The 25,673-nt window shown below is 46.3% G+C and overlaps 5 protein-coding genes across 10 annotated transcripts; 4 read left to right on the top strand and 1 right to left on the bottom strand.

Moving 5' to 3' along the window:
• Window positions 1-2,134: 2,134 nt before the first annotated feature.
• On the top strand, window positions 2,135-3,670 carry LOC117847961 (uncharacterized). Its single transcript, XM_072292343.1, has 3 exons — window positions 2,135-2,161; window positions 2,250-2,301; window positions 3,402-3,670. The coding sequence occupies exons 1-3, from the start codon at window positions 2,135-2,137 to the stop codon at window positions 3,668-3,670; spliced, it is 348 nt and encodes a 115-aa protein (XP_072148444.1).
• A 1,681-nt stretch (window positions 3,671-5,351) lies between these two features.
• Window positions 5,352-10,402, top strand: LOC140222343 (SNF1-related protein kinase regulatory subunit beta-3). Of its 2 annotated transcripts, none has more exons than XM_072292633.1 (4): window positions 5,352-5,704; window positions 5,882-5,934; window positions 9,653-9,702; window positions 9,774-10,402. In XM_072292633.1, the coding sequence occupies exons 3-4, from the start codon at window positions 9,676-9,678 to the stop codon at window positions 10,080-10,082; spliced, it is 336 nt and encodes a 111-aa protein (XP_072148734.1). In that variant the 5' UTR covers window positions 5,352-5,704; window positions 5,882-5,934; window positions 9,653-9,675; the 3' UTR covers window positions 10,083-10,402. The 2 variants fall into 2 exon arrangements, with proteins under 2 accessions (XP_072148734.1, XP_072148733.1); XM_072292632.1 differs by having other exon boundaries at window positions 5,352-5,673.
• A 2,603-nt stretch (window positions 10,403-13,005) lies between these two features.
• On the top strand, window positions 13,006-16,658 carry LOC117848364 (abscisic acid 8'-hydroxylase 2). The gene is made up of 7 exons (XM_034729733.2): window positions 13,006-14,626; window positions 15,266-15,345; window positions 15,453-15,539; window positions 15,653-15,731; window positions 15,832-15,938; window positions 16,025-16,149; window positions 16,309-16,658. Exons 1-7 carry the CDS (start codon window positions 13,570-13,572, stop codon window positions 16,400-16,402), a joined length of 1,629 nt encoding a protein of 542 aa, XP_034585624.1. The 5' UTR covers window positions 13,006-13,569; the 3' UTR covers window positions 16,403-16,658.
• A 129-nt stretch (window positions 16,659-16,787) lies between these two features.
• LOC117848366 (uncharacterized) lies at window positions 16,788-18,560 on the top strand. The gene has a single exon (XM_034729740.2). It carries the CDS (start codon window positions 17,165-17,167, stop codon window positions 18,335-18,337), a length of 1,173 nt encoding a protein of 390 aa, XP_034585631.1. The 5' UTR covers window positions 16,788-17,164; the 3' UTR covers window positions 18,338-18,560.
• A 391-nt stretch (window positions 18,561-18,951) lies between these two features.
• LOC117848365 (peroxisomal membrane protein PEX14) lies at window positions 18,952-23,013 on the bottom strand. 5 transcript variants are annotated; one of them, XM_034729738.2, is made up of 11 exons: window positions 22,825-23,013; window positions 22,490-22,695; window positions 22,349-22,400; window positions 21,796-21,971; window positions 21,534-21,717; window positions 21,284-21,454; window positions 21,064-21,095; window positions 20,925-20,967; window positions 20,768-20,838; window positions 19,825-19,869; window positions 18,952-19,720 (listed from the first exon to the last, which is right to left on the bottom strand). In XM_034729738.2, the coding sequence occupies exons 1-11, from the start codon at window positions 22,868-22,870 to the stop codon at window positions 19,283-19,285; spliced, it is 1,464 nt and encodes a 487-aa protein (XP_034585629.1). In that variant the 5' UTR covers window positions 22,871-23,013; the 3' UTR covers window positions 18,952-19,282. The 5 variants fall into 5 exon arrangements, with proteins under 5 accessions (XP_034585629.1, XP_034585625.1, XP_034585630.1 ...); XM_034729734.2 differs by having other exon boundaries at window positions 22,490-22,701; XM_034729739.2 differs by having other exon boundaries at window positions 20,768-20,835; window positions 22,825-23,012.
• Window positions 23,014-25,673: the final 2,660 nt, after the last annotated feature.

The raw sequence follows: 25,673 nt of genomic DNA on the forward strand, positions 1-25,673 counted from the left end.
GTTTTCTACATAGAGCCGCATCATGATGAACACATGGTTCAATAGATGGTGAGGTCTTTTTAGGGGAAGGTATGTTATTGATATTGTTCTATTATAATGTTATCATTCCTATTAATTTGCATGCTAGGACCAATGCCATTTTCTAATATATTTTTACAGAACATGGCCATGATAGTGATAATGAGGAAGACGTGTACCGCGATGTCGAAGGACTAGGTGTGTGTTTGTACATGGTATGATTGTGTTATGCCAATGTTTATTATAATGCTACCATCTTGGGAGGTTGTTTAGAAATCGGTGGGTCACGTATCTACGTCAGCGCGAGGGAGTACAAGTGTTACAAGCTTCAGATCTGTGAAGGTCAATTCAACGTGTTCTTTCATGTTGGTTGCCTATTCCAGCAATTATTGGTTGATTGGTATGTTAAGGTGGAGTCAATGCGCCTAGACTAGTACTTGAAGCCAGAACACCAAGCGTTGATTCGTGCAGATCTCTATTAGGTGAGATCTATTACTTTATGATGAATAAATGGCAATATATACCACCAAACTAACCAATATATCTTAATATTTTTGTGATGAACAGGGGCTGCTTGACACTCTCGCCACTGGGGAGGCTAATGCTTCCAAGGTAGGGCTTAGGATTGTTCTGAGCAAAGACTTTCCTGGGAGTGATCGTGATGTTCAGTGTAGGTTCATGGATGCAATGACCCTGGTTGCACGTTATGGCAAGCCCGATTATTTCATCATGATGACGTGCAATCCATATTGGGATGAGATAATGGCAAAGTTGTTGCCTGGGTAGACTCCACAAGACCGGCCCTATGTTGTTGCTAGAGCGTACCATGCTAAACTATTAGACCTCCATGATTTCTTGATCAAGAAGGGTCATCTTGGCATTGTTGTTGCATGGGCACATGTAACCGAATTCCAGAAGAGGGGTTTGCCACATGAGCACTTTCTGTTGGTTATGGAGGCTGAAAGCAAGTTAAAGAGTCCTGATGATTACAATAAGTACATATCGGCAGAAATTCGTGACCTAGATAAATATCCTTAGTTGCACCATTTTGTTGGCAAGCATATGATGCACGGTCCGTGCGGTACTCTCAACAAGGATGGTCCATGCATGGTAGACGGACAGTGCCGTTTCCGCTATCCACAGCAGTTCAGTGCAACTACGGAACAAGGCAAGGATACATACCCAATATATAGAAGGAGGGAAGATGGGTAGAGAGTGAAGGTTAGAGGGGAGGAATTGGATAACAGGTGGGTGGTGCCTTACAATCCAGTGCTCCTTATGAGGTATACCTGCCATATCAATGTTAATATTTGTAGCAGCATCAAGTCAGTTAAATACCTCTACAAATACATATACAAAGGCCATGATCGGGCATCGTATAACAGTATCGTGATGCAAGGATGATAACAGCTATAGAAGCGGTCTACAGGTTGTTTGGTTTTAAGTTGTACTCAATGTGGCCTCCTATCCTGCATATGCAAGTACACCTCCCCGGTATGCACATGGTCGCCTACAAGTCAACGGCAACCTCAAAGATGTTGTGGTGCGTGCAAAATCCCAAAGGTTAATGCTAACTAAGTACTTCAAGGTGAACGCAATCAATCCTAAGGCCCGTCAATACCTATACAAGGAGTTCCCAGAGTACTTCACGTGGAACAAAGCTGGAAAATACTGGAAACCCAGAGTTGCAAAAAAAAGGCTTCAGATCAGTAGATTGGTGTACGCAAATCCCAATGAAGGTGATAAATACTACCTTTGGGTGCTGCTCAATCATGTGAGGGGTGCAACATCATATGAGAACCTCAGAACTTGGCGTGGTGTTACATATGAGACTTTTAGAGTAGCTGCTGAAGCGATGGGGTTTGTAGATACCAACAAGTCATTAGATGAGCGCCTCACTGAATGTGCCTTAGTCAGGTTTCCTTCTTCTCTCCGCAGACTTTTTGCCACTATGGTTTTATGTGAGTGCGTAAATATACATCATCTTTGGGACAAACATTATGAATCATTAGCTGAGGATTTCCATCGTGCTAATGACAACAACATTGTTGTTGAGTAGATGGTAATCGTGATATTTCATACCATCTGACGTCCATGGGAAAAGACATTAGGCACTATGGCCTTCGAGAGCTACATGAGTCAAGTTAGTTTGTCTCTCCAAAACATGCATGTCAATGGTATAGTTATATATTTAATGTATTTTTATTTGACATGTTTATTTGTTATTTCAGACAATCAACGCACTAGGGCCATTACAGGGAGCTTACAGGAACAGAATCTCAGGTATGATGACAAACACCTGAAGATCATAGATACACTTAATGCAGAACAAAAGGCAGGTTTCGAGGCGATACTTGACCATGTAATCAAGGGCAAAGGATAGGTTTTCTTTGTGGATGGTCCCGGAGGCACCGGTAAGATGTACCTATATAAGGCATTAATTGCAAAAGTGTGCTCTATGGATCTAATTGCCGTAGCTATAGCAACATCTGGTACAGCAGCATCCATCATGCCTGGTGGACGCATTGCCCACTCTCGGTTCAAGATTCCAATCAAGTTGGGTGATAGCACCATGTGTAGTTTTACAAAGCAGAGTGGGACGGCTGAATTGCTTAGGAGAGCATCTCTTATAGTTTGGGATGAGGTAGCAATGACTAAGAGAAGGGCAGTTGAGGCACTAGATAGGATACTATAGGATGTAATGGATTGTCTGCAACCATTTGGTGGTAAGGTCATGTTATTTGGAGGTGACTTAGACAGGTTCTTCCAGTCGTGGCACGTGGTACAAGAGCATAGATCACTGATGCTACTTTGCTAAAGTCATACATATGGGAAAGTGTTCAGCGCATCCAGTTGACCCAAAACATGAGAGCACAGTCCGACACTTAGTCGCAGATTATTTGTTGAGGATCGGTAACAACACTGAGGAAACAATTGGTGATGACTATGTGTAGTTGCCCGATGACATTCTTATTGATAGCCTGACAGATGACATCTTCATAGATACGCTCATTGACCACATATTCCCAAACCTTCATGTTAATTGTACATCTGCAAACTACGTGATATCCTTTCCACTAGGAATGAGCATGTGGATGCAGTGAATGCACTAATGATTGATAGCTTCCCAGGTAGTGAACAAGTGTACTACAGTTTTGATTCTATAGAGGACGACCCACGGAATAATTATCCTCTGGATTTTCTCAATTCAATCACACCGAATGGGTTGCCTCCACATGAGTTGACGATAAAGAAGAACTGCCCTATCATCCTACTCCGTAATCTTGACCCTCACAATGGCCTGTGTAATGGTACCCGTCTGATTGTGAGAGGATTTCAGAAGAATTCTATCAATGCCGAGATTGTTAATGGACAACATGCAGGAAAAAGAGTATTCATACCCAGGATACCAATGTCGCCTTCTAAAGATCTATCTCTTCCCTTCAAGTTCAAGCGCAAGCAATTCCCCATCCGGCTGAGCTTTGCTATGACCATTAACAAAGCGCAAGGTCCACATGGGCAGTTGTATGTTGCTCTATCTAGAGGTGTTTCTCGTGAGACGATGTGGGTTCTTGCTAGAAAGAACAAGGATATGGATCCCTCTGTAAAAGGCACAAAGAACATTGTTCATAGAGATGTCTTGGAGTTGTGAGGTGTGTTAGTTTTATTTTCATATTTTATAATTTGTCTTGGATCCCATGTTTAACGAAAATAACACTATATATTGTTCCTGCAGTTTCTATGCTCCAAGATTGTCTACAGCTTATGGTGCACGAAGAGTCTATGAAATGCACGAAACAATTTAATGCACGAAACAATTTAGTATAGATGCATATTTGTAAAAAGGAACCTCGAGCTACTGAATCCGTGTTTGAAAACTAAACTTATCAGTAGTATGTGGTGGTGACCGTGTAACAGACTATCATATTAACATGTCTATCTGTGTTATATATATTATCTTTCGTGGCAATTTAATACATCTTTTTATGTGTGGTAAACGCATTTCTGTTTACTCATCCTCCGTCCATAGAGGTGAAGACGGAGGAGCAGAGTCACATCATCTGAGGTGATATGTTCGCTTGGAAGCAAATTGTCCTCTTCTGGATATGGTTCCGATGGAAAAGGCAGAAGTGGTTCGTCATAGCGGTTGTGGTGTTGTATGTCGCTGCTGGACCTCAGATGAATAATGCGGGAGTTGTTGCGTGGCAGCTCGTGTATCGTGGCCGAGTCTCGGAAAATAAATTGGATTGTGGTGTGTTCTGAAATGAATCGATAGCATTTTAACTATTTTTAAGCGGCACTCTCTTTCGTGTCAAATTCGATCAGTACTCCAAACATGAAATTGTTTGTGGCCCTCATATCGGTACTCTCCTTCGTGTTGTGATGCGCCAAATGCCATGTAGCAAACATGTGCGTGCCACACATGAACTTCCACTTGCAACTAAAGTCAGAACTAAAAATTATTAGTTTGATTTGCATATAAATTGGGAAGTAGATTATAATAATAATTTATTAGAGAATAAAAGAAAAGGCAACTTCAGAACTTTAATAGTGTGGGCGCGGTCTTTCCCCACCAGCCGAGTTTTTTTTACCTCGCATGCACCTTCACTGTTATTGAGGTCATCATCACCGTGTACAAACCTGAGGGGTGTGACGTTATTGCCATAGTGGGAGCATTTTCCCGCGTGCGTGTCGCAACACTGCTGCTGTCAAAGGGCGCCACCGCAAATTCCCTCGATGTCGATGGAGTCGCGTAATGCTTTGGCCGCATGCGTGCTTCTCCTTAGTGGGCATGGCTCACGGTGAATGAATCTCTCCCGTGGGGCGCGTGTTCGTACTTGGTCGCCGTTTCTACTTCTCTCCGACATGAAAACGAAGGAGATTGGAGGAATGGATGTAGCAGGATGGTATGATCCATTTTATTTGGTATGTTCGTATAAGGTGTTCGATATATACAATTATTTTATTTCAAATATACATATATATATATATATCAGATAATCTCATAAAGAATATTTTTGGATTATTCCATATTTAAATGAATATTTATTTATTGTTATTTTGTTTAAAAACGTTCATTTAAACATTACAAAAATATGCATGAAGATCTTTCAAAATTGTATAAACATTTTCTCAGTGTTCATAGTCAATTAAAAAGAAAAGTCAAATATTAATTATTGCGCTGCTGACGCTTGCGAGGTTCTCCTGCTTTCTCGGCCCGCTTGCGCACTCCTCTTGCTCCGGCCCGCTCACGCGCTCAACTCCTCTGCTCGGCCTGCTCGCGCACGGCCCGCTCGCGGGTTTCTTTTCCGTGCGGCCCTTTCCAAGCTTGAGGCGACAACCCGAGGAAACGTCGCCTTCAGCCGGCTGAATCCTCCTCGCTGGACCGCCGCCGCCCAGTCCGTCTTCTCCAACCCCGACCAGCCGAGCCGCCCTCCCCCTCCTCCCTCGCGCCCGCGTACGCCTCGCAGCTGAGCCCCCTCCTCCCCGCGCCTGGACTCCGGCTTTCGTTTCCCAGCGGCCAATTTTCCCTTTCTCCTCTCCACCCTCTGGACTTATTTCCTAGCGGCGACGACAAGGCGAGCAGCCACTGCCGGGTCTTTTGGCGGCCGACCACCTGGCCTTCGTCGGGCGCCGGCGGCGAACATCCGACGGGTACGCCCACCTATTCCCTTCACTTCCTGCGGTGCGAAATCGAACCCCCAAACCCTGATGTATGCTAGTATTTATATTTGGATCTGACCCTGATATGTGTACACCCATGTCCTATACTGGCTCCGCCCCTAGCGCTTGGAGACTAGGGTTGGCCCTCCGCCGGCGCCCGGATCCTCCCCATCCTGACCTTTTCTTCCTCTTGCTGCAGATCTGTCGCACCGCCAGCAAGGAGGCCTCGCCATCCCCTTCCAGAGCAGCAAGGTATCCCCTGCTCGATTCCTCTCATGTACCAGGCTCTCGCTGCATTGGTTCTCCAGTTTGAGCACTCGAACAGACCAGTTGTTAGTAGTGTAAAGTTATTTTTTTATAGCATTATTGCTTTGGTTATTTCTTAACTCAGCAGTACTTAGTTGCATGAGTGTCTCGCAAAATTAACTTCCAAGTATATTGTCGTGATGCTTTTTTCATATGGGGGAATTGTCAAATCCTGGCTCTAGCTCTGAGCTTCTGTAAGTTATTTCCAATCTTAACTTTATGCTAAATACAGAACATGGATGAGTTTTGAGGCTGTTTTTCCTTTCACACGTGAATTTGATATGTATCTGTCAATTTCTAGTTGCAATTTATCATTGGTTAAAATGTATAGATGCATGATTTGGCTATCAAGTGGTGCAAATTATTGATCAGGCTGCTTGAGTTGTTGCTACCTGAGTTGTGCCGCAGACCACCTGTCACCTACGGTTCCTTAGCTGAAAGAGGCAAAATTAGGATTCCAAACCTTAGGTTCATTTTCCACAATGGTAACCGGACAAACTGTGCACATTGCTTAGGACAAACTGCTTGCTTACAGACATAATTAACAGCTCAATTGAGGAACAAGTTGCCATGTTCCTGCAAGTGGTTGTCCACGGTTGTAGGTTTAGGTTGGTAAACCTTAATTTTAGAAGGAGTTTGGAAACAATTAGTCATTTCATTATTTCACCAAATTCTCTATGCTATTGGATGGAGAGATGATTTGGCCACCATCCCTTGAGGTCCACCCTAAAACTCAATCCGACTGGACCATGTTTTGCATGCCAGATTACAAGAAAGCTGCCGTGTTCCCTCCAGAATGCAGCCCTAGAAGCTGCTCTCACGGTCCTCCCAGATCTGCCTCAGGTAACAAGGTGGGCATTCGGTTTCTTTGCTACTTTGCCTGACCTTGCCTTGCCAGGCCAGCCAATTCTTGCCGGCGCAAGCAAGCCAGATTGGCTCTCCCGCATCAGCAAGGTGAAACCTTGCCAGCAGAGACCCCGAGACAACCTAGCTGTCCTTCCAATCGCATATCCCTTGTCCCTATCCTTGCTTAGCAAGGCTAAATAGTAACCGGCAATGGTTCCAAACGGCCCCAAGGTAATGGCCATGACCAATCTGCCCTCTTCATCACCTCACGGCTGCTTAAGTCGAACGATGACGGTTCTCTTGCTGTCCCCATATCGAGCATGCTAATAGCTCGTTTAGTGCTTGCTGGCCTTGTTAGGCGTTTCGACTTGCTGCAAAACTGCTCACAAATGAGACCCATGGTCGAAATGATGAATTCCTCTTTGCTTGCTGGGTTGCAGTAAATGCTGTACGCATCAAATTGTTGCTCTGTGCATGCTTCTCGAACAAAATCTGTGTAGCTTTTGTCGCTTGTTCAAGGAAGCCCATGGCTAATTTGGTGCAGGGACAGACGTGAGAAGCAGCTGGAATGTTAGGAATTTAATCATATAGGTTGAGGACTGTGGGGTACTGATTTTGGGGAGGATTATCATATGTAATTCACTTTAGTAGAATTGCTATGGGGGTTTGTATGCTTGATTTGTTGCCTGTGGGCTTGGGATAGAGTATCTAATGCAAATTGGTTCGAGTGTGCATGTTGTTATATGATAACATGAGCACCAATAAATGTTTGCCTATGTTATCTTATTAGTATGAAGTATTAGTAGTATAACATAATGATGTGTCAATATGTGGAATGGGTATTAAGTTTGTGCTGGAAGATTTCTGATAAATGCCTTTTGCATATTAGTTCATTGTATGCTGATGAATTGTGGAAATGAGGATCAATAAGAGGTGGCTAGCGCATGAGGAGACTTTCTAGGCCTTCTGCTTTTAGTGAGGCAACAGCATGGAGTTTAATAAATCTGTAGCTTCTAAACTAGTAGAACTCTAAGTTAATTTTGTATTTGATCTGCAAAACAATTGGTTCTGTCAGATTGAATTGATACCTCATTGGTGCTTTCCTCGGTTCCTCCCTGAAATTTGTTATAGCTGCCAACATCTTTTCTGCAACATGCAAATTCCACCTTGGTATGCAGTTTGTGCGCAAAATTTTGAACTTCTATATCCTACTGCAACCATACCTACTCCACAGATCAATCACCAAATTTGTAATGATCGTCAACTTTTGACGAGTGATCTTAGTCTTCTTGAGTATATTTGATTGTTTTAGTTTGTTTTTATTATTATTAAGGCAGCTAGCTCTCTGTGAGTCTCAGTTGTTTCTTAACAGTGCTGTAAATGTATTTGCTATACTATATGTCACATTGTTTTATTTAGTATATTTTACATGAGAAGCAAACTGTTTGCAGAGATTTATGCTCCTTCATACCTAGCACTTGCAGAAGAGGCTATATACGCTTACATGGAAATTATATTAGTCATTAATTTTTTGGCATGTATTTCATGGAGTCAACTTGAGATGCTTTTACTATAAATAAAAGATCCTGTGTGTTCAAGAAAAATAAATAAAGAAAGTAATATCCCACTTCAAACTTTCTTAATCTCCTTTACTGCACAAAATGATAAAATGCTCCTGATTCCTGAAGTTGTCCAGCATGTGGTTATAGATGTTGTCTCACTTCAACAAACATGAATCAAAGTGCCTCTAGGTTGGGAAAAAGCTGAAGTATAACTTTGACTTATGATTATGCCATGGTGTAGGAGAGCCAGGACAGAAAAATTGTGAATGCTCTTGCCCGATCTATGTTTTATTGTCCACAGATTAAATAAAAGCTTAATGATGATTAGTACACCAGTCATAAATAACATTTTACCCATGCATCATTATTTTATTATTCCTTTTTGCTATATGCAATTTAGTGGTAAGGGTTACCAATGCATCCATTTTTTGTATTATTATCTTTTTTTTACAATGCAAAGCATGGATTCTGTGGTCGCACAATATATTATGTCCAGTGAGCCAGAAGTGGATTGGTGTTGGGAGCTGTCTGTTACCAGCTTCATCTTACAGTTCATTTGTTTTACTTTTACCACGTGAAGTTCATTTTTATTCTGCTGTCACGCTTTACTATTTCTTGGCTATACTAGCATACCCTGTAAATTTGGCTTATTCTGTTGCTTTAGTAATAATGTTTTCTGTGAATCCGTTAGGTTTTCCTAGAAGCCATTGTCGACGATTCCTAAGTTTTCATCAAGAACGATGCATTACATATCTTTTATGCTATATAAATAGACAAATCCAATTTCAAATAGAAAAATCAGTTACAACTTACAAGGATGATTCCTGTACTCACTACAAGATCGTTTGATCGAGGGAGCACTGTTTACAGAGTTGTAGTACCTTGCTTGAAATATTTAACTAGTACTACCTCCGTCCCAAATTACTATTCGTTTTGACTTTTCTAGGTACATGACTTTTGCTACGTATCTAGACATAGCATATATCTAGGTGCATAGCAAAAACGATGAATCTAGAAAAGTCAAGACGAATAGTAATTTGGGACGGAGGGAGTATATGATATGACAATAACCTTTTCCCAAGTACTTTAGGCTAAAATTGATCTCTGGGAATACCTCCTGGATCCATATTGTTATTTGAAATCTTGTATTTAGTATGATTATGCCATTTGAATTTTATTTTGCAATATCCCTATGCAGATTACTTTTTCTTTAAATTCTTTACTAGTAACACGAGCATCTTCTATTATTTCTCCAGGGTAGGCAACAGGCTGTTGGAATATGGACCAACATGGCAGGGATGACCATGTAAGAACTATCAGAATATAACCTTGCATAGGTTCCCAATTACTTCCTCACGATGGCTAACCATGATGCAGGAAGGGGTCAATGTTGTTGGATTTGAAGTCCCACCTTCACCGGATGCTAGCTACAACAACCCTGTTCCTGGAAATGAAGATGAAGGTCGGGAGCCCCCATTGGTCCCTCCTCATCTCCAGCATACGCTACTGAGCTTCCCACCAAGCCAAGATGAATCGAGCCCCCTACCTCAACCCCAGACTGTGGTGCTCAACCACCTTTACATAGAGAAAGAGAGCACAAGATCCGTGGTTGCTCTGGGGATCACACACCGGTTCAGGGCGAAGTTTGTGACAGTTGTTCTTTACAAGCCAGTGCTGAGGCGGTAGTGTGTGGCTATTCTGTGCCTTGCTCCTGCATCTGTTTCGCTGCGCAGGAATGGTAATTAAACACGCTTGGGATGCGACCCATTAGAACCGCCCCCTCTCCTGTTGTAGTTGTGCAGATTCTGCAGAAACAGAAGAACCCTCTGTTGTAGTCAGTCGTGCAGAAACAGGCAAGAAACCTAGGCTGCCCGTCATTTTCGAATGATTAGCCTTATACTTAATTGGCTGTTGGTGGTGGCAATGGTGTTCCGGTTGTAGTTATGATCTGCGCAGCTTAACTCAGTGTTGTGACGTTGACAAAATAGTGAGAATCTGCCTGGTGATGTGTGTGTGTGACTGAAACTGTTGTCTTTTTTCTTCTTTTTTTGACCCCTTTTGTTCCGATATCGTTTCACAGCGGGTGTGGCCCGTGGGCAGCAACCAGGAAGCTATAAATCGAGAGTGCATTTTAGGTTTTGTGCTTTTAGGTAGTAATTTCCAGAGTTCTGCGTATCCATGGTCAGCTTAGATGTTTAAAGCACTGTACGTCCGTACCTGTTGTTGCTAGAGCTGGTGCTCGAATGTTGCGGAATCTCTAAGTAATAGCAGGATATCCGTTCAGTCAAAAATCGATGGCTTGGATCATTATCGTGGACTGTAACGTGAATCAGCGTTTTCTCTCTGTTTTTGGCCCATTCCTAGTGAGATGTTTGATACGTACAAGACCCAACCCAATGCGCAGGGGCTACGTACAGTTCTCGACCGATTTGTTTGTCGGATTTACCTAATTATCTTTAGTCTGATTTTGTTTTAAAATTTTTCAGTATGTTTTTAATAAGTCAGTCTGAGTAGTTTGTTTTTTTTACTGATTTTCTTCTCATTTTTTCAAACATTTTTCTGATTGCTATTTGTACCATTTTCTCACTCAGATTTTAGTAGGTGCCCCCTGCTGCTTTGTCAAAGCTTTATTGGTCAAAAGAGTGATTGAAGACAATTGAGAAAAATAGCCGGTTGCTAACTAGTTACTCCCTCAATCCCAAATTGTAAGTCGTTCCAAGAATCTTGGAGAGTCAAAGCATTTTAAGTTTGACTAAAATTACAGAGAAAAATTATAAAGATTTATAACATCAAATGGGTATACTATGAAAATATAATTGATGAATAATTTAATGGTGCTTAGTTGACATCATAAATGTTATTATATTATTATATAAATTTGGTCAAACTTGAGATACTTTGACTCTCCAAGATTTTTGAGATGACTTACAATTTGGGATGGAGGGATGGAGGGAGTACCTTATTACATAGTGCCTGCCACATGCCACAGCTAGTGAGGCATGATGCTAGAGTACTTCGGCCATGATGCATATAGCGAAGGTATGAAAACCATACTTAGAAATGAGAAAGGATTCGGAACTTGCATGAAACAGCAAAAGGCTGTTTTGAGAATATAATTATGAGCCGAAAAGAATTTGCACAAGCCAAATTGTTTTACCAAGTTTCTAGCACGTGTGGTAAAACTAAAGGAGCGAATAATTAAGCTAATTAAAAAAGAGGCCGGGGGCCGGATCGAATAAAGTGACGAAGCTAGATGCTGTACGTGTATGCGGTCAAGGCGATGGTGATCCCGTGTAGGCAAGATTTTCTGGTGGAGAGATGGAAAGAAAGGCTTGGTAAGGTGGCCTCCAGGTGCAGCACTGCAGCTATAAAGCAAAGCTAAGCATGACATGCCATGCCGCCATCTCGGAAATGCACTGACACATCATGACGACATTGGAGCAAAGTCCGCGCACTGAAAATATCTGTAGCGCGTGTAATAATGCTCGTTAGACCAGTCCCGACGCATAGTATCCGGTCAATTTTGCCAAATCATCGAGACATTAGTTTCACGCGGTGCTATCTCGGCACCAGGTGCTCAACTTTGCACCCGATTAAAAAAATCTTGTTCTACCGGCCCCTCTGTCTGCATCCTCGCTCGACTGCATTCTCTCCTCGAGCTCCTCCACCTCGGCCTCGGACGACGACGGCGCGGACCACCCGTGCCGTGGCTGTAGCTAGCACTCGACGATCTCCCAGCAGCGCCCGTCCAGTAGCGCCGCCGGTGGCTGCTCCAGCTGTTGGGGCTTGCCGGGGACTCTTCCCTTGCCCGAGCACGGACGGACGGGAGCACCGCTGCCCCGAGAGCTCTCCACTTGCCCCTAGCCACGCCGGCGGTCATCCCCGCTTCCTCTGCTACCACGCCCAGACGGACGCGATGCCGTTGACTCCCTCTGATCTGCTCGAGAAAGCAGCACAAATCGGAGCCTGTGCTTATATCCCCTGTTTCTTTCTTTTTCCAAAAAGATCGCGTGAACCTGCAAGCCCAAATGCAAAGCAAGTGGATCTGGAAGAGGGGATCGAGAGCAATCGATTTGAGACATCTGCTATGCACAAAGAACACTGATGATAGATTTGGAATTTTGGATCGGTGGCGTTCTGGAACAATGAAGAAAACAGAATGAACGGACGGAGGAGGAAGACGGGCACGTGGGAGAGAGAGAGAGGGCTTTTTTATTTTTCATATCTAGTTTGGTGGGTCCCGCACAGATTGCTAGTCGCTGGAGCAAAATTTACCAGCACCTCAGCTGGGATCCTACCGGTGCTATACGATGCCCTTATTCTTCTCTAAGAGCATGTCAACGCCATATCTTCGTAATATATTTTTACATCTCTTCTCGTTATCTCTATTGCCATCTTAATTTTACCTACGTGATACTATATTTAATGCTACGGAAACCAATTAAATTAGAAGGTTGAAACTGACATTACTATATTTTTTTCTCAAACACGTAGGAGAATGCTCGGTACTGTACCATATATATCCATCGTTCAAAGAGTGACGCATGCGCATGCGTGATCATATATAATCTCGATCGAGCTAGGTGTAGCAGCATGCATAAGAAGCATACGCTTTTATCATGCACTTGATCTCAATCATGGAGCTTAGTCAAGAATGACTCGTTGCATCCGCAGAACAGAAGGCTAGCTCCGTAGCTCGGCGATATGATGGATATCGCCACCACTCTCGGCACTAGCCAGCCCGAGCCTGCCGCTTGACGTCAAAGATATGGATGGATCCACGATAGGTGCCCCGGCGATTCAACGCTGTCATGATCTGATCGGGCCAGGGACGGACGCCCGGCGAGCCACGACTATACTAACCCGGCACGCGCGCCGGAACTTTCGCCGCCGGCCGGCGTGACGTGTCCTCCAATCTGCACGAATGTACTGTACGTCACTGTGAGTGACTGACACTAGGCGGCGAGGCCATTGGCTAATGGCTAGTACTGAAGAAACAAGGAGCATCTATCTTCAGACCAGACCTGACCTGACACAATGCCGCCACTAGACGTCGACGGACTGATATAGGGGCCGGCCTTTAACTGCAGCTGTTTCGGACAAGCAAGGGAAAGGGAGTAGCAGTTCATCTCCGTCCGTCCCTCCACTGCACTGTTCTTCTCGATCACTATCCATGGACGATGGCATGAAGCAGTTCGAAGCAGCAGCATGGAAAAGCCAAGGTCTTCTTCCTCCTGCTGGTGCTGCTAGTCCCTGCTTCGTCGGCTTCTCCTTGGTCACCGCCGCCGCCGCCTGCCTCTTTCTCCTAGCCGCTTCGTCGGCGACATACCGCTTCTGCGTCGCCATCGTCTCCCTACTGCTCAAACTCAAAGCGAAAAATCGTCAGGACAGCAGCAATAATGCACAACCGCCGGCGCCACCGGGGAGGGGGAGCGGCTGGTGGTGGTGCGCCGTGGAGACGCTGGCCTTCGTCGCCGCCAACGGCAGCGGCAGGGGCTTCTACCACTTCGTCGGAGAGCGCCACCGCCGGCACGGCCCGCCCTGCTTCCGCACCGCGCTGTTCGGCGCCACCCACGTCTTCGTCTCCTCGCCCGCCGCCGCCCGCTCGCTCCTCGCCGCCGAGCCCGCCGGCTTCTCCAAGCGCTACGTGCGCACCGTCGCCGACCTCCTCGGCGAGCACAGCCTCCTCTGCGCCGACCATGCCGCGCACCGCTCCCTGCGCCGCGCCGTCGCGCCCCTCTTCAACGCCCGGGCCACCGCCTCCTTCACCGCCGCCTTCGACGCCCTCACCCGCCGCCTCATGCGGGACTGGCTGGCGCTGGCCACCTGCCGCTCCCCGTCCTCCTCCTCTGTCGTCGTGCTCGACGCCGCGCTCGGGATAACCTTCGAGGCGATCTGCGACATGCTCGTGGCCACGCTGCCGCGCGACGCCAAGAGGCGGCTGCAACGCGACGTGCTGGCCGTGACGCGGGCCATGCTGGCGTTCCCGCTCAGGCTGCCGGGCACGAGGTTCCACGCGGGCCTCCGGGCGCGGGAGAGGATCATGGAGGTGCTGAGGCGGGAGATCGCCTCCAGACGGCAGCGTGGTCACGGGGGCGGCGGCGGCGACGACATGGACTTCCTGCAGAGCCTTCTCCTCAGGAGCCAGCAGCAGCAGTCGGAGAACGACGACGAGGCGCTCCTCACCGACGAGCAGATCCTCGACAACATCTTGACGCTCATCATCGCTGGTATGTACAGTACCTGAGCTCCGACATGGCTGAGCTGAGCGGGAGAACATGCAGTGCAAATGGGTGGAATCCTTGAAACTCCTACTATGAACCGTCAGATCGGAGATCTATAGAGTAAGCAGTTATCGTTCATATAACCCTCGTCTTACACTGTACGCCACCCACCTCCCCACATTACTATCTCAGTGCAATAAATGCGACCCTGTAGTTGCAACCGGCCAATGTTCCGAATTGCAATCGATCTACACTTGGAGTTGCAAATATTATTGAATAAGCTATTTCAAACTAAGTTAGGAATATCCCAATTTAATTCGACTAGGGGAGCATGTGGTCTACAATATTTGCAACTCAGATTATAGACTGATTGCAACTTGAATCATTGATCAGTTAATGGTTCAAGTTGCAACTGCACGGTCAAATTTATTGCACTTAGATATTAATCTGGGGAATTAGGTGGCCTATAAGATAGGATTATATGAAAAATGTTCTGAGGAACTGTGCCTAGATGCTTCCCTGTAGATCTCCGATCTGACGGTCCACGATGGAAGTTTTTTTGCACTGCATATTTACCCTTGAGCTGCGATGGTGCGCATCAGAAAACATCTATATATAACATCTATCTGGTTGTGATGATTACAGGCCAGGTAACCACAGCAACTGCAATTACATGGATGGTCAAGTATCTTGCCGACAGCAGAGACTTCCAAGAAACCTTAAGGGTGGGTCAGCCAGTCAATCAGTCAGTCCAATCCGAATCTGATTCGCCTCGATTTTATTTCTTATGGGTGCTGATGGGTTTCTTCTTCTTGTTGATGCACGTACGCAGTCGGTTCAGCTGGAGCTGGCACCCAAGCAGCACCAGGATTGCCCCCTTACGCTTCAACATCTCAGCAGCATGGAGCTTGCATACAAGGTCTGAACTCTAAACACCCATCACAAGTTCACAACTGCAAATCTGATAGATAACCATCAGCAGTATGAACTGCAATTAATGTATAATTTGGGTACGTTCTTGCACTGTGCTAGACGGTGAAAGAATCGCTGAGGATGGCCAGCATAGTTTCCTGGTTTCCAAGGGTAGCACTCGAGGACTGCGAGGTTGCAGGTACTTCAATTTCTGAAAGCTAGCACACATTAACACAAACACAGTATGAATGCACAAGTGTGCTTATGAAGAACCCAAAATACTGCATGCATTGCAACAGGGTTTCAGATCAACAAGGGCTGGATTGTGAACATTGATGCGAGGTCCCTGCACTACGATCCGACGATTTACGACAACCCGACCACGTTTGATCCTTCAAGATTCAACGTACGTCTAAAAGGAAGGCAATTGGAACCAGTTTGGTTTTGAGTTTTGACAGATCAATACATGCTTGCATTGGATTAATTGAACAGGGGGAGGATGTGAAGCAGCCGTACAGCTTCCTGGTGTTCGGAGCAGGCGGGAGAACCTGCTTGGGAATGAACCTCGCCAAGATCATGATGCTCATCTTCCTGCACCGGCTTGTTACAACCTTCAGGTTCAAAACATGTACTAGTACATACTGGATTACTGATGGCAGTCAATTAAATGTTTGGAATCTGTTTGTTAACCGATCCGTGAAGACATGATTCTATGGGTATAGTAGGAGGGATTGTAATGCATTCAGGCAGACTAACCGATGTGGATATTGTTGCAGATGGGAGATGGCAGACGATGACACGAGCCTTGAGAAGTGGGCAATGTTTCCTAGGCTCAGGAACGGATGCCCCATTCACCTTACACCAATATGATGAACCATGCATAGATCAGATCGGATCGGATGATAACTTGGGGGCAGGAATTAATCTCCCGTAGGGCTTTATTTCCTATGGCCTAGTCATTAGATCATCAGATAGAGTGTGTTGTAAGTTGTAACCGCGCTGATGGGATAAACGAAGAAAGTCGAGCACAACCAACTCAGCAACTCTGCATGGGAAAGAATCGATGCTTATGTAACTACATAATCCTAAATACTCCCCTCAATAATGCAAAGAATGTTTTATTTTTTGACCTGGTCTTAAAGTTAAGACTTTGGCCATCATTTTGTCACATGTATCGTTCATATCAAATGCAATATCGAAATGGTGTGGAAGTATTCTCAAATTTTGACCTGGTCTTCTTGTGCACATTGATTTATAGAGAGAAAAAAAAAAGCAGCAGTAGCTCTTTGGCTACGGTTTTTTTTAAAAGAAAACGGTAATCACCCACTAATGCCAGGCTGATCTGCTTGCCTGCGCCAGGCTCCATCCAGGCACACGCGCAACATCGATGCTCAGGAGCCAGGACAAGTCAAAGGCAGCGCTCCGGCCAGGCAACTGTCTGTTGGCAACCGGGGCATGGTGTACACGTGGAAGGGAAGGGGAGCGCTTCATTAACTATTCCGGTAGTGGCGGGTCCCACACTCCACTCTCCGCTCCACATTCCACTCCCCACTCTGCCTCCCCGCCGTTGAGCTAGGCTGCTTCTTTCGGTTCTTCCCCGCCGCGGCTGCCGTACGGTCCGTTTCCACGGAGATGGATGGGAGCGGCGGCATCCCGCTGACCCAACCGCCTCCCGCCAAGGAGGCCGACGAGGCCGCAGCGGCACTGGCCCTCACCAAGCGTGCCCGCAAGAGGAGCAGGTACCTCTCCCCTCCCTACACCGACACTGATGTCCAGGAGGGGGGTGTCGCCGGGGAGGAGGAGGAGCCGCCCGATGTCTCCGCCGCGGCGGCGCTGTCCGCTCTCCTAGACGCCGCGCTTTGGCATGGGCATGGGGTGGATCCGGCGGCCCTCCGTTTCCTGGCGCTGCACAGGAGCAGGAATAGGACCACCGCCAACGGGACCTTCGACAATCACCCCGGTCCCCGTGCCGCCGCCGCCGCCGGCAGCTCACACGACGGTGGTACCAAGAAGCACTCATCACCTGGTGGTGGTGGTGGTGGTGGTGGTGTCGGCCACACGAAGCTCAACCTCAGCGCAGGCCCTGCCATGCCCGGGCCTGTTGACGGATCCCCTGCCCTGGCCAAGAAGAAGAAGAATCCCAACGCAGATGGCCCAATGCAGGATGCTGCAGCAACGGTACAAGCACAAGCTGCTGGTGAGCACACTTGGGCATCCCAATCGGCCAGTTTTGCTGCCAATGGAACCTACGGCGCCGCCAATCCTGCGCCGACGCCGGAGAGGAGGAAGAAGACGAAGTACAAGAAAAGGGCGAAGAGCGCCGGGCCGGAGCAGCAGCACTTCGGGAACCCCGTGGCGCTCGTCCTCGACTACGCGGCGGGGGCTCCTCTCCCCTCCAGAGAGCACCTCGTCTCCACGTTCCGCCGGTTCGGCCTCGTGATCGACTCCGAGACCGCCGTCGCCCAGGACAAGCGCAGCGCGCGCGTGGCGTTCGCCACCAGGGCCGAGGCGGAGGCCGCCTTCAGCTGCGCGGGAGCCCTCGGCGCCGCGTTCGCGCCTCCGTCCGCGGTGCCGAGCCTCCAGGACCTCCCTCCCATCGCTCGCGGCGCGCCGCCTCCGCCTCTCCCGAAGCTCCCGCTCACGGACATCAGGAGTAACCTTGAGAGGATGATCGCGTCGTTGAAGGCTACGGCGGAGGCAGCGGCGAACTCGCCCGATAACCTTGTGGGAGAAATGCAGGGTCTTCTGGCCAAGGTTGACAAGAAGCTGCAGGGTCGTTCTGCTACCGCTGCTCATCACCATTAAGCTCAGCAGCCCAGCAAGTCAGCACCCAGCCTCTCCAGCAGAATAGTTCTTTCTAGCTGCTGACCGTCAGTCTTTTGTAGTTGTAGCATGGATCCTAAGATCCGTTTCAGCAGCTGTAATCCTAGTTTCTCATCTCATGTAGTCCTGTAAATGGCTGATCCTGCTCCATGTAGTGGTACTTTGTAGCAGATTATGCTCTATATGAAGTATCATTTATCATGCATCGTCAGGGTAACATCCCTCTTTTAAAATATTGTGCCGGTGTTGTTGATGAGCCTGCAGCTGCAACCCTAGTTCCCATTCTTCGACCTGGGACAACAACGATTGCGAAACTGTCATCTTGTTTTCCAAAATTAAGGACATGAATCGAAATAAGCATGTGTTTTTCGTTTTAAAAACTAAGCATGTGTGTGCCAAAGCAATTGGACCCTCCCATCCAATTTCCACTGAAATACCATTCCTATCCCTGAAGTCGTGCTCAGGAGACTGAATGATGCATACACGACAGAAATACCCAACTGATTCTGAATGATGCGTGCAGCAGGATGGTAGTCCGGGGAGAGCATGCACCGACAATGACAATCCTTTGCAGGCCTAGAAAGACAACACCTGAATGGAAAACAGCAAACAAACAAGCATCTCCATGTTATTCATTATGATGCTAATCACAAGTTCAAGACCTGAAGACAACAATTCACAAGCATGTTTTGTAAGAACCCCCAAATGCACAGCCATTGAAATCTTATTGATATGTTTTCCTGTGTACAAAGTAGCATTAACATAAATATAGAAACTATTTGCAACTTATTGAATTACTGGTATCCATCTTCTGCTACTGAGCCGTTGTTCTGATTCAGATGTTATTCAGAAATGTATAACGGACTCCTAGATGTACCCGCATCTTGCTTAGATTGCTTCTCCGTTCTTGGCAAACCTCGCTTTTACTTAGATGGTCACTGATTGTTCTTCGATCTCGCTACGTCCAGCATCACTTGCACCAGCACCATTAACAGGCACCTCGGTGACAACAGCCGATGCACTTGAAGCACCGTTCACCTGCATCTCACCAGCTGCCTCAGAGGCATCGCTTGAGGGCTGCTTAGGAAGAGTCTTTGGTTGACGTATGGCAGCTGCTGCTTCTGGCATGACAACACCTGGAGGCTGAGGGGGCATCCAGCGGCGCTGAGGTGGCGGTCTTTCCTCAATCCCAGTGTTGTAGGTCAAAGGCCTAGGCTCATCAGCTTGAAAATCAGGGGCCTTTCCATTCTGGTGATAGGATGGAGGATAGTTGTCCTGGGCATCAGTGTATGATCCATCATCACTCAACTGAGAGTTGGATCCATAACCAGGCCTCTGCTGTGAATACTGCTGCATCTCCCATGGCTGTAAATTTTTTTCAGAGGAAAAATACAAATGATGTGAAAGTCAGTTCAACTCAAAGACATCATTGTGTCAGTAAATGCAACAGATTAGGGGCACCTTCTCACCTTACTGCCAGAAGACCTATCCCCACGTTGTGCAGTGGACATCGTCTGCTCAAAGCACACAGATACAATCAGGGTAGTAGTATAGTATGGCACATGTTTTCAGTGACAACTAATAAGTTAAATGGACAGCAACAAAATAGATGTTATGAATTACATTAATAGATGCGAGAATGGTAAAGAATGCAAACGTGTGAGATATTTATCAATAATGCATACACATATATTTAGCTAAGAGTTCCACAAAATTACAGAAACAGGCGACAGGGTTGAATAGCTTTCAACTGATCAATAAAGAACATCACAGCACAAAATATGTTAATCATATGCACGTCTCATAAATGAACGCATTTAGAGGTTGAGCAATATTGAGAAGATCTAATGGCCAATACATAATAAAAAGACTAGCTTTGTCAAGAACAGGAGCTTCTTTATAGCTAGTCAGAAAGGAATGATTTTTTAAAATTTAAGCCATGTAATCTTATTAAATAAACTATTTTAGATCTGGTCAGATAATATGTATAAGAAAAATACAGAAGCAAGGATTTGCGTATGGTGGATTTGCAAACAATGCCCTTTGGTACACAACCATATTTAGCTGATTTGCAAGATGCGACATTTTCTGGAGCTGATAAACTCAGACGTAAACTGTTCAGAAACTTGAAAGAAGGCTGGCTGCCAGCAAATACTAGCTGTCCCACAAGGTTGGTTAAAGTGAATGTGCAACCTAAGACTCTGCCCCTAGCCAATCCAGCTAATTTTGCAGATGTCATATGGATGTCAATTTGTTTTCCTTCTTTTGACTAGGTTGTTTTTTCCATATGGTGTGTGCCTGCTGGAGGATCACTCAAACTCAGGTCTCATGAATCCAAACACCTTTGTGTTAACCAGCTGAATTCATCTATGGTTGCAGGGTATGTCAAATATAAACCAATCAGCTCCTTACCTCCGCATATGATCTTGAAAATGACCCAGCAGTAGGTTCAATAGGTGCTGGCGCAAATGAAGACCTCCCTGCTAAAGAAACCCAACAGTAGGTAAATAAACAAGGAAACACCAGTCTCAGTAAGGCAAGAAAGAAAAAATTCAGAAAAGATACCAACCGGAGCCGAAGTCACCGTTTGATGCACCATACATGTTAGTTTGCTACAAAAAGGGGAAGTGGTCAGAAATAGGATGATGATTCAAAGCAAGAGCATGCTTGTGGAACAGGAATACAGGATGGACACTATAAGTGCACACCTGAGAAGCTCTCCATGAACTGTTAACTGGCCCTGAAATTGCAATCAAACAAATGGTAGTTTTGTGAGATTCTCATAGATATCAGGGTCAACAATTATATTGAAACAAGAAAGCAAAATTTTCTAATCTAGGGCCTGCATGCAGATAATTTTACACAGCACAAGGTACAATTCTGATAACAGAGCTAAGCACGAAGGACACATGAATTGTCAACACTGACCGTTCCTTATAGCAGGAGGGGCATGCTCTTCCAGTGGGCGGTACTGAGAAAATCTATCCTCCCTGGTAATGTTTATGGATTCCCTGCTATGATTGAGTGACTCGCTCAAAGATTTTAACTCCCTGGCTTGGGAATCTAGAGCTTGTGTTAACGTTGAAAGTATCTTCTTCTCTGTCAACAAGAACACAATAACATTATTGGCAAGAAAGAAGAAGCAAACCTGCCAAACCATAAACAAGTAGAGTGAAACCTTCATCCTTTGAAGCAAGCAGCTGTTGGTTTGTTTTAGCAATAGCAGAAACAGCAGACGCAGAAGCCTTTACAGCCTCTGCCGTTTCCTCATCAATCTTGGCCTTGGGTTGGTTGCCTTGAATTTCATCACCTTCTGCTACGACACTGCGTATCCAAGACTTGAGCCTGGGAATGAACAGTTTCTACAAGCAAATATGCGTCGCTTAGTGAGCCAGAAAGTTGGAAACATGTCGAGTGGTCTGGGCAGGAATGAAAAATACCTTGATAAAGACAGCAGCACTAGCACCAAAACCAAGCAACAGCCCTGCGGCAAGGAATGCTTGGTACCAGCTGAACCTGGGCTGCGTACGAAGGACAACAGGGCCAGCGGTTCCAGGCAGCACAGACTGCACTGGTGCGTATGTCTGCACCCCAGTGGATTGATTCTGGCTGTTGGCTGAAAAGCAAGCAAAGAGTGACCAGGCAAGCTTGCTAGTGACTGAAATCAACCTCTTGAGATGACACAAGCAAGAGTGCTGACCAATTTAGGTTCTGTTTGGATCATTAGCGCTAATTGTTAGCTAGCTAATAGCTAATAGCAACTATGGAGTAACTATTAGCAGGGGGCTGTTTGGATCCAACAACTAATAGATAGTTGGATACTTTGATATATAACTATTAGCAGCCCCCAACTAGCTAATGGACTAATTGTTAGCGGGATGGGCTGCTAATAGTTAGTACGTCCATTAGCGGCCATTTTTGGATCCACACTTGCTAATTTTTGCTGCTAACTATTAGCACTAATTGATCCAAACAGGGCCTTAGCACACTCACCCTGCTGCTGTGGTTGTGAAGCAGTAGCAGTAGTAGCACTTGGTTGCGGATCCTGCAGCAGAACCAGAAAGCCGTGAGGGGGCATGAATGAAGCTGTCGGTGGCCTTGGTAGATCCAAGGAGGCGACGCGTGGTATCTTACAGGGACTCTTCGGAAGGCCTCGTCGATCTCCTGGGTGGTGAGGCCCTTCTTCTCGAGGAAGGACCGCCTGTAGACGACGGGGGAGCCCTTGACCTTGGGGTGGGAGAGGAACTTGACGGCGTTCTGGACGTAGTCCTCCCTCACGGGCTGCGGCGGCGCCTCGAACACGAGCTTCTCTGCCTCGGCTCCCGGGTCAGCATCTGCTGCTGCTGCTAGGGCAAGGATCCAGTCCAATCAGGTATCAATCAGGATCCCAATCCCTCATAGGGCTGGGAATTCAGTACAATCGACCAGTAAGAGGAAGGAGGATTATCGAATTGGAGGGAGACAGGTACCTGGGCTTGGGGATTGCTGCTGGCCGGAGCCGGTGGTGGAGGCCATGGCCTCGCCCTCGTCTCTCCCGGGAGTCGTCGGGAACGGAACGGGACGGGAGCCGTCGTTTCCTTGTGCTCCTCAATCACCTCGTCTGCTGCTTCGGTCGTCACTCGTCAGACTCCAAAACGGAAACGTGTTCCTCGTCATGGCCGGTGTGTGGGCGCGTGCATTTTTTTCTCGCAACATTATCATCCCATTCGCAACAAATATTTTTGACACGCGAAAATACACTCTTTTAGAAACGAAAAAGATTTTTTTCGTGTATACTTTTTAATGTGATGCACTAATAATAATTAAAATAAGGTATGGTTGATTTCATTATATATTTCGTAATTGGTTTTCTTTTATAATGTTTTATGCACAATAATAGTACAAACATGATCTTTATTTTGCACATGGTGTGTTCAGCGTCAAGACCCTATCAACCACGATCAGTGCAACTATACGCATGCCATCTATAATACCCGTAGTTTAACTTTTCTCAACCTTTAGTCACAAAGAATCATTCACATCTTACGTTTCATGTATACTCCGACTCGACAACTCGTGATGATATTCTCAGAATAAACAAAGTTAATAAAAAAGCATCATAATCTAAATTGTGCACCCTTGAATTGGGTTGATCACACCAACAATGAGCTTGACCTCTTTGCTGCCCCCCCCCCTCCCCAATCGAGCTCCCCACTATGACGTAAAGTTCGACGTTGACTAAAACAAGCTCGATTGGGGGGGTTGAGGTGGAAGGGGCATGGTGATGGTTGTGGTGATGAGATGAGGATTGCGAGAATTTTGTCTTAACATGAAACCAGCATTCATGACGTTTTTGAAACCAGCATTCATGACGTATTAGGTAACCACACACAAGAATACTCATTCTTTTCCTTTTTCAGAAATATCCTCTTCTTCTTTCTCAAGCCCTGCCACAAAATGAAGCGGATCTCGTCCTCTGGAAGACTCATAAAAGTGAGTTGTAACATTCATATTTTTAAGTAGAAAAATGCCATCACACTTAGGTTATTTTATATATTCTCTGGTGCCTTTTTTCCCTTCCCATCTATCACCCTTCTTCCCTAGACATGTAGCAAGCGTTGATTGAATTTTAGGGTTATAAGGGAAGGAGGGTACCTGTGTCCAATGAATCTAAAGGGAGTTCCAAGATAGTAAGGTAGCCGCTAGTGGTGGCGAGAGAGATAATGGGATGACGCGACTTGGTTAGGCTGGCTGCTGATGAGGATATCACCGTGATAGATATGCACGAGCTTTGGCCTTCTCCAAGTTACAAGTCATCACCAACTTGTTCTTCGTGTTCGGTTCGGATTCAGCCGACCACCCTGGACGGAAACGGTGATATCTCCTTCATACAACATCGAAACGAAGCGTTCTTTGATGTGTTGGAAAGAAGACAACGAAAGCTTTCGATTGGTTCTGGTCCTAGCTCCAGAAATATCGTGGATCATTCTGCATGACCATGACAAGATGTTGCGTCACCAGTTTTGGGCCACGTTGGCCTTGTTTCATGTCGCGCCTTAAGCCCATGTTGTGGGCGCCTCCCCCTGGTCGCCCCCAACCCTACCTCGTCCCTTTTGATATAAACTCAGTAGCCATCGCCGTAGAGACTCGGATTTTTTTTAGTTCTAGTTTTGCATTGAGAAACTGAGATTGATTCATTGTAACTATGGCGACAAGTCATTTTACTGTGATCCAGGACCCATGTTCTTGATCTCCTTGACTGTGTCGATTAGTCCTTTCGAATTGAGAGCTTGAACCTTTTACTCAGATCTATTTCATATACATCTGCAATTTCAGATTGCGTGTTTATACTTTCTTGCTTGTGTTCTTTGATTCACTTGCGGGGAAAGCCTTCTTGGTGAGGTCAATTGAGTTGTGCTTGGTTGATAACCAACGAAGCAGTGGTGTAGCGGTTGCAGGATTCGAATCATGTTTGATTAGAAGCCCGGATCATCAACATCGAGTTCTCCACCAATCGAATTATCCATACTTATAGGAAGATCGGGCCAGTGCTACATCAGCTATAGTGATAGCATTAGGAAAGAAGGCGAAGAAGGGAGAAGGGGTAGTAAAGGAGCTCAAGGGTGGCCCATGCCGACATCAACAAGGTGGAGGGTGACCATGAGGGAATGGATAAGGTAGGAAACAGATGCGGGAGGGGGGTAGGGGCCATGGTCCCCTAACGAAGATAACCAAGGATACTTAATATAATTAATTATTGTTTATGCCTTCTAATGATGTTTTCCAAGTAATTAGATCTTCTTATAATTTATTATAAGTCTAAATGTGATGTTCCATTGTCCTATTACTATAAACATAGGTTATATCACTACTAGAAAAAGTGGCTCTAGTATCTGTTCCCAACCCCCCTCTAGTACCGGTTGTGCATCCGGTATTAGAGGGGGGTCCTCTAGTACCGGTTGGAATAACCGATACTAGAGGGTATTAAAAAATTAAAAAGCAAAATCCCCCGTAGGCCCCGCACCCCCCACCCCCGCCGCTCCTCCTTCTCCGGCCCCTCCTCCCAACCCCCACCGCCCCTCCCCGCTGGTGGCCCCCGCTGCCCCTCCCCCTCCACCCCTTCCCGCCGGCCCCGGCCTAGCTCCCTCCGCCTCCTCTTCCTCTGCCCCATCCACCCTTGTCGCCCCTCCTCCTCCACCTACTTCGCGCTGTCGGCCTCCTCCCCTGCTGCCCCGCCCGGCTCCACCTCCTCCTCTGTCGTCGTCGCCGCTCCACCCGCCCCACCTGCACCGTCGCCACCACCTCACCTCACCCCGCCGCCACTCCTCACCGCCGGTGA

The sequence above is a fragment of the Setaria viridis genome, chromosome 3, assembly GCF_005286985.2.
Source record: "Setaria viridis chromosome 3, Setaria_viridis_v4.0, whole genome shotgun sequence".
NCBI lineage: Eukaryota > Viridiplantae > Streptophyta > Magnoliopsida > Poales > Poaceae > Setaria > Setaria viridis.

Excerpts from the sequence above, each read along its gene's own strand:
- LOC117848366 (XM_034729740.2), top strand. The coding sequence starts at position 17,165 with ATGGATGGGAGCGGCGGCATCCCGCTGACCCAACCGCCTCCCGCCAAG.
- LOC117848364 (XM_034729733.2), top strand. The coding sequence starts at position 13,570 with ATGGACGATGGCATGAAGCAGTTCGAAGCAGCAGCATGGAAAAGCCAA. Across the intron at positions 15,346-15,452 it reads ACTTCCAAGAAACCTTAAGG|TCGGTTCAGCTGGAGCTGGC; the intron begins GTGGGTCAGCCA and ends GCACGTACGCAG. Across the intron at positions 15,732-15,831 it reads CGAGGACTGCGAGGTTGCAG|GGTTTCAGATCAACAAGGGC; the intron begins GTACTTCAATTT and ends GCATTGCAACAG.
- LOC117848365 (XM_034729734.2), bottom strand. The coding sequence starts at position 22,870 with ATGGCCTCCACCACCGGCTCCGGCCAGCAGCAATCCCCAAGCCCAG. Across the intron at positions 21,455-21,533 it reads GCTTGCTTCAAAGGATGAAG|AGAAGAAGATACTTTCAACG; the intron begins GTTTCACTCTAC and ends TCTTGTTGACAG. Across the intron at positions 20,839-20,924 it reads AAACGGTGACTTCGGCTCCG|CAGGGAGGTCTTCATTTGCG; the intron begins GTTGGTATCTTT and ends GGGTTTCTTTAG.
- LOC140222343 (XM_072292633.1), top strand. The coding sequence starts at position 9,676 with ATGGACCAACATGGCAGGGATGACCAT. Across the intron at positions 9,703-9,773 it reads AACATGGCAGGGATGACCAT|GAAGGGGTCAATGTTGTTGG; the intron begins GTAAGAACTATC and ends ACCATGATGCAG.
- LOC117847961 (XM_072292343.1), top strand. The coding sequence starts at position 2,135 with ATGGCCTTCGAGAGCTACATGAGTCAA. Across the intron at positions 2,162-2,249 it reads TCGAGAGCTACATGAGTCAA|ACAATCAACGCACTAGGGCC; the intron begins GTTAGTTTGTCT and ends TTGTTATTTCAG. Across the intron at positions 2,302-3,401 it reads TTACAGGAACAGAATCTCAG|GAAAAAGAGTATTCATACCC; the intron begins GTATGATGACAA and ends GACAACATGCAG.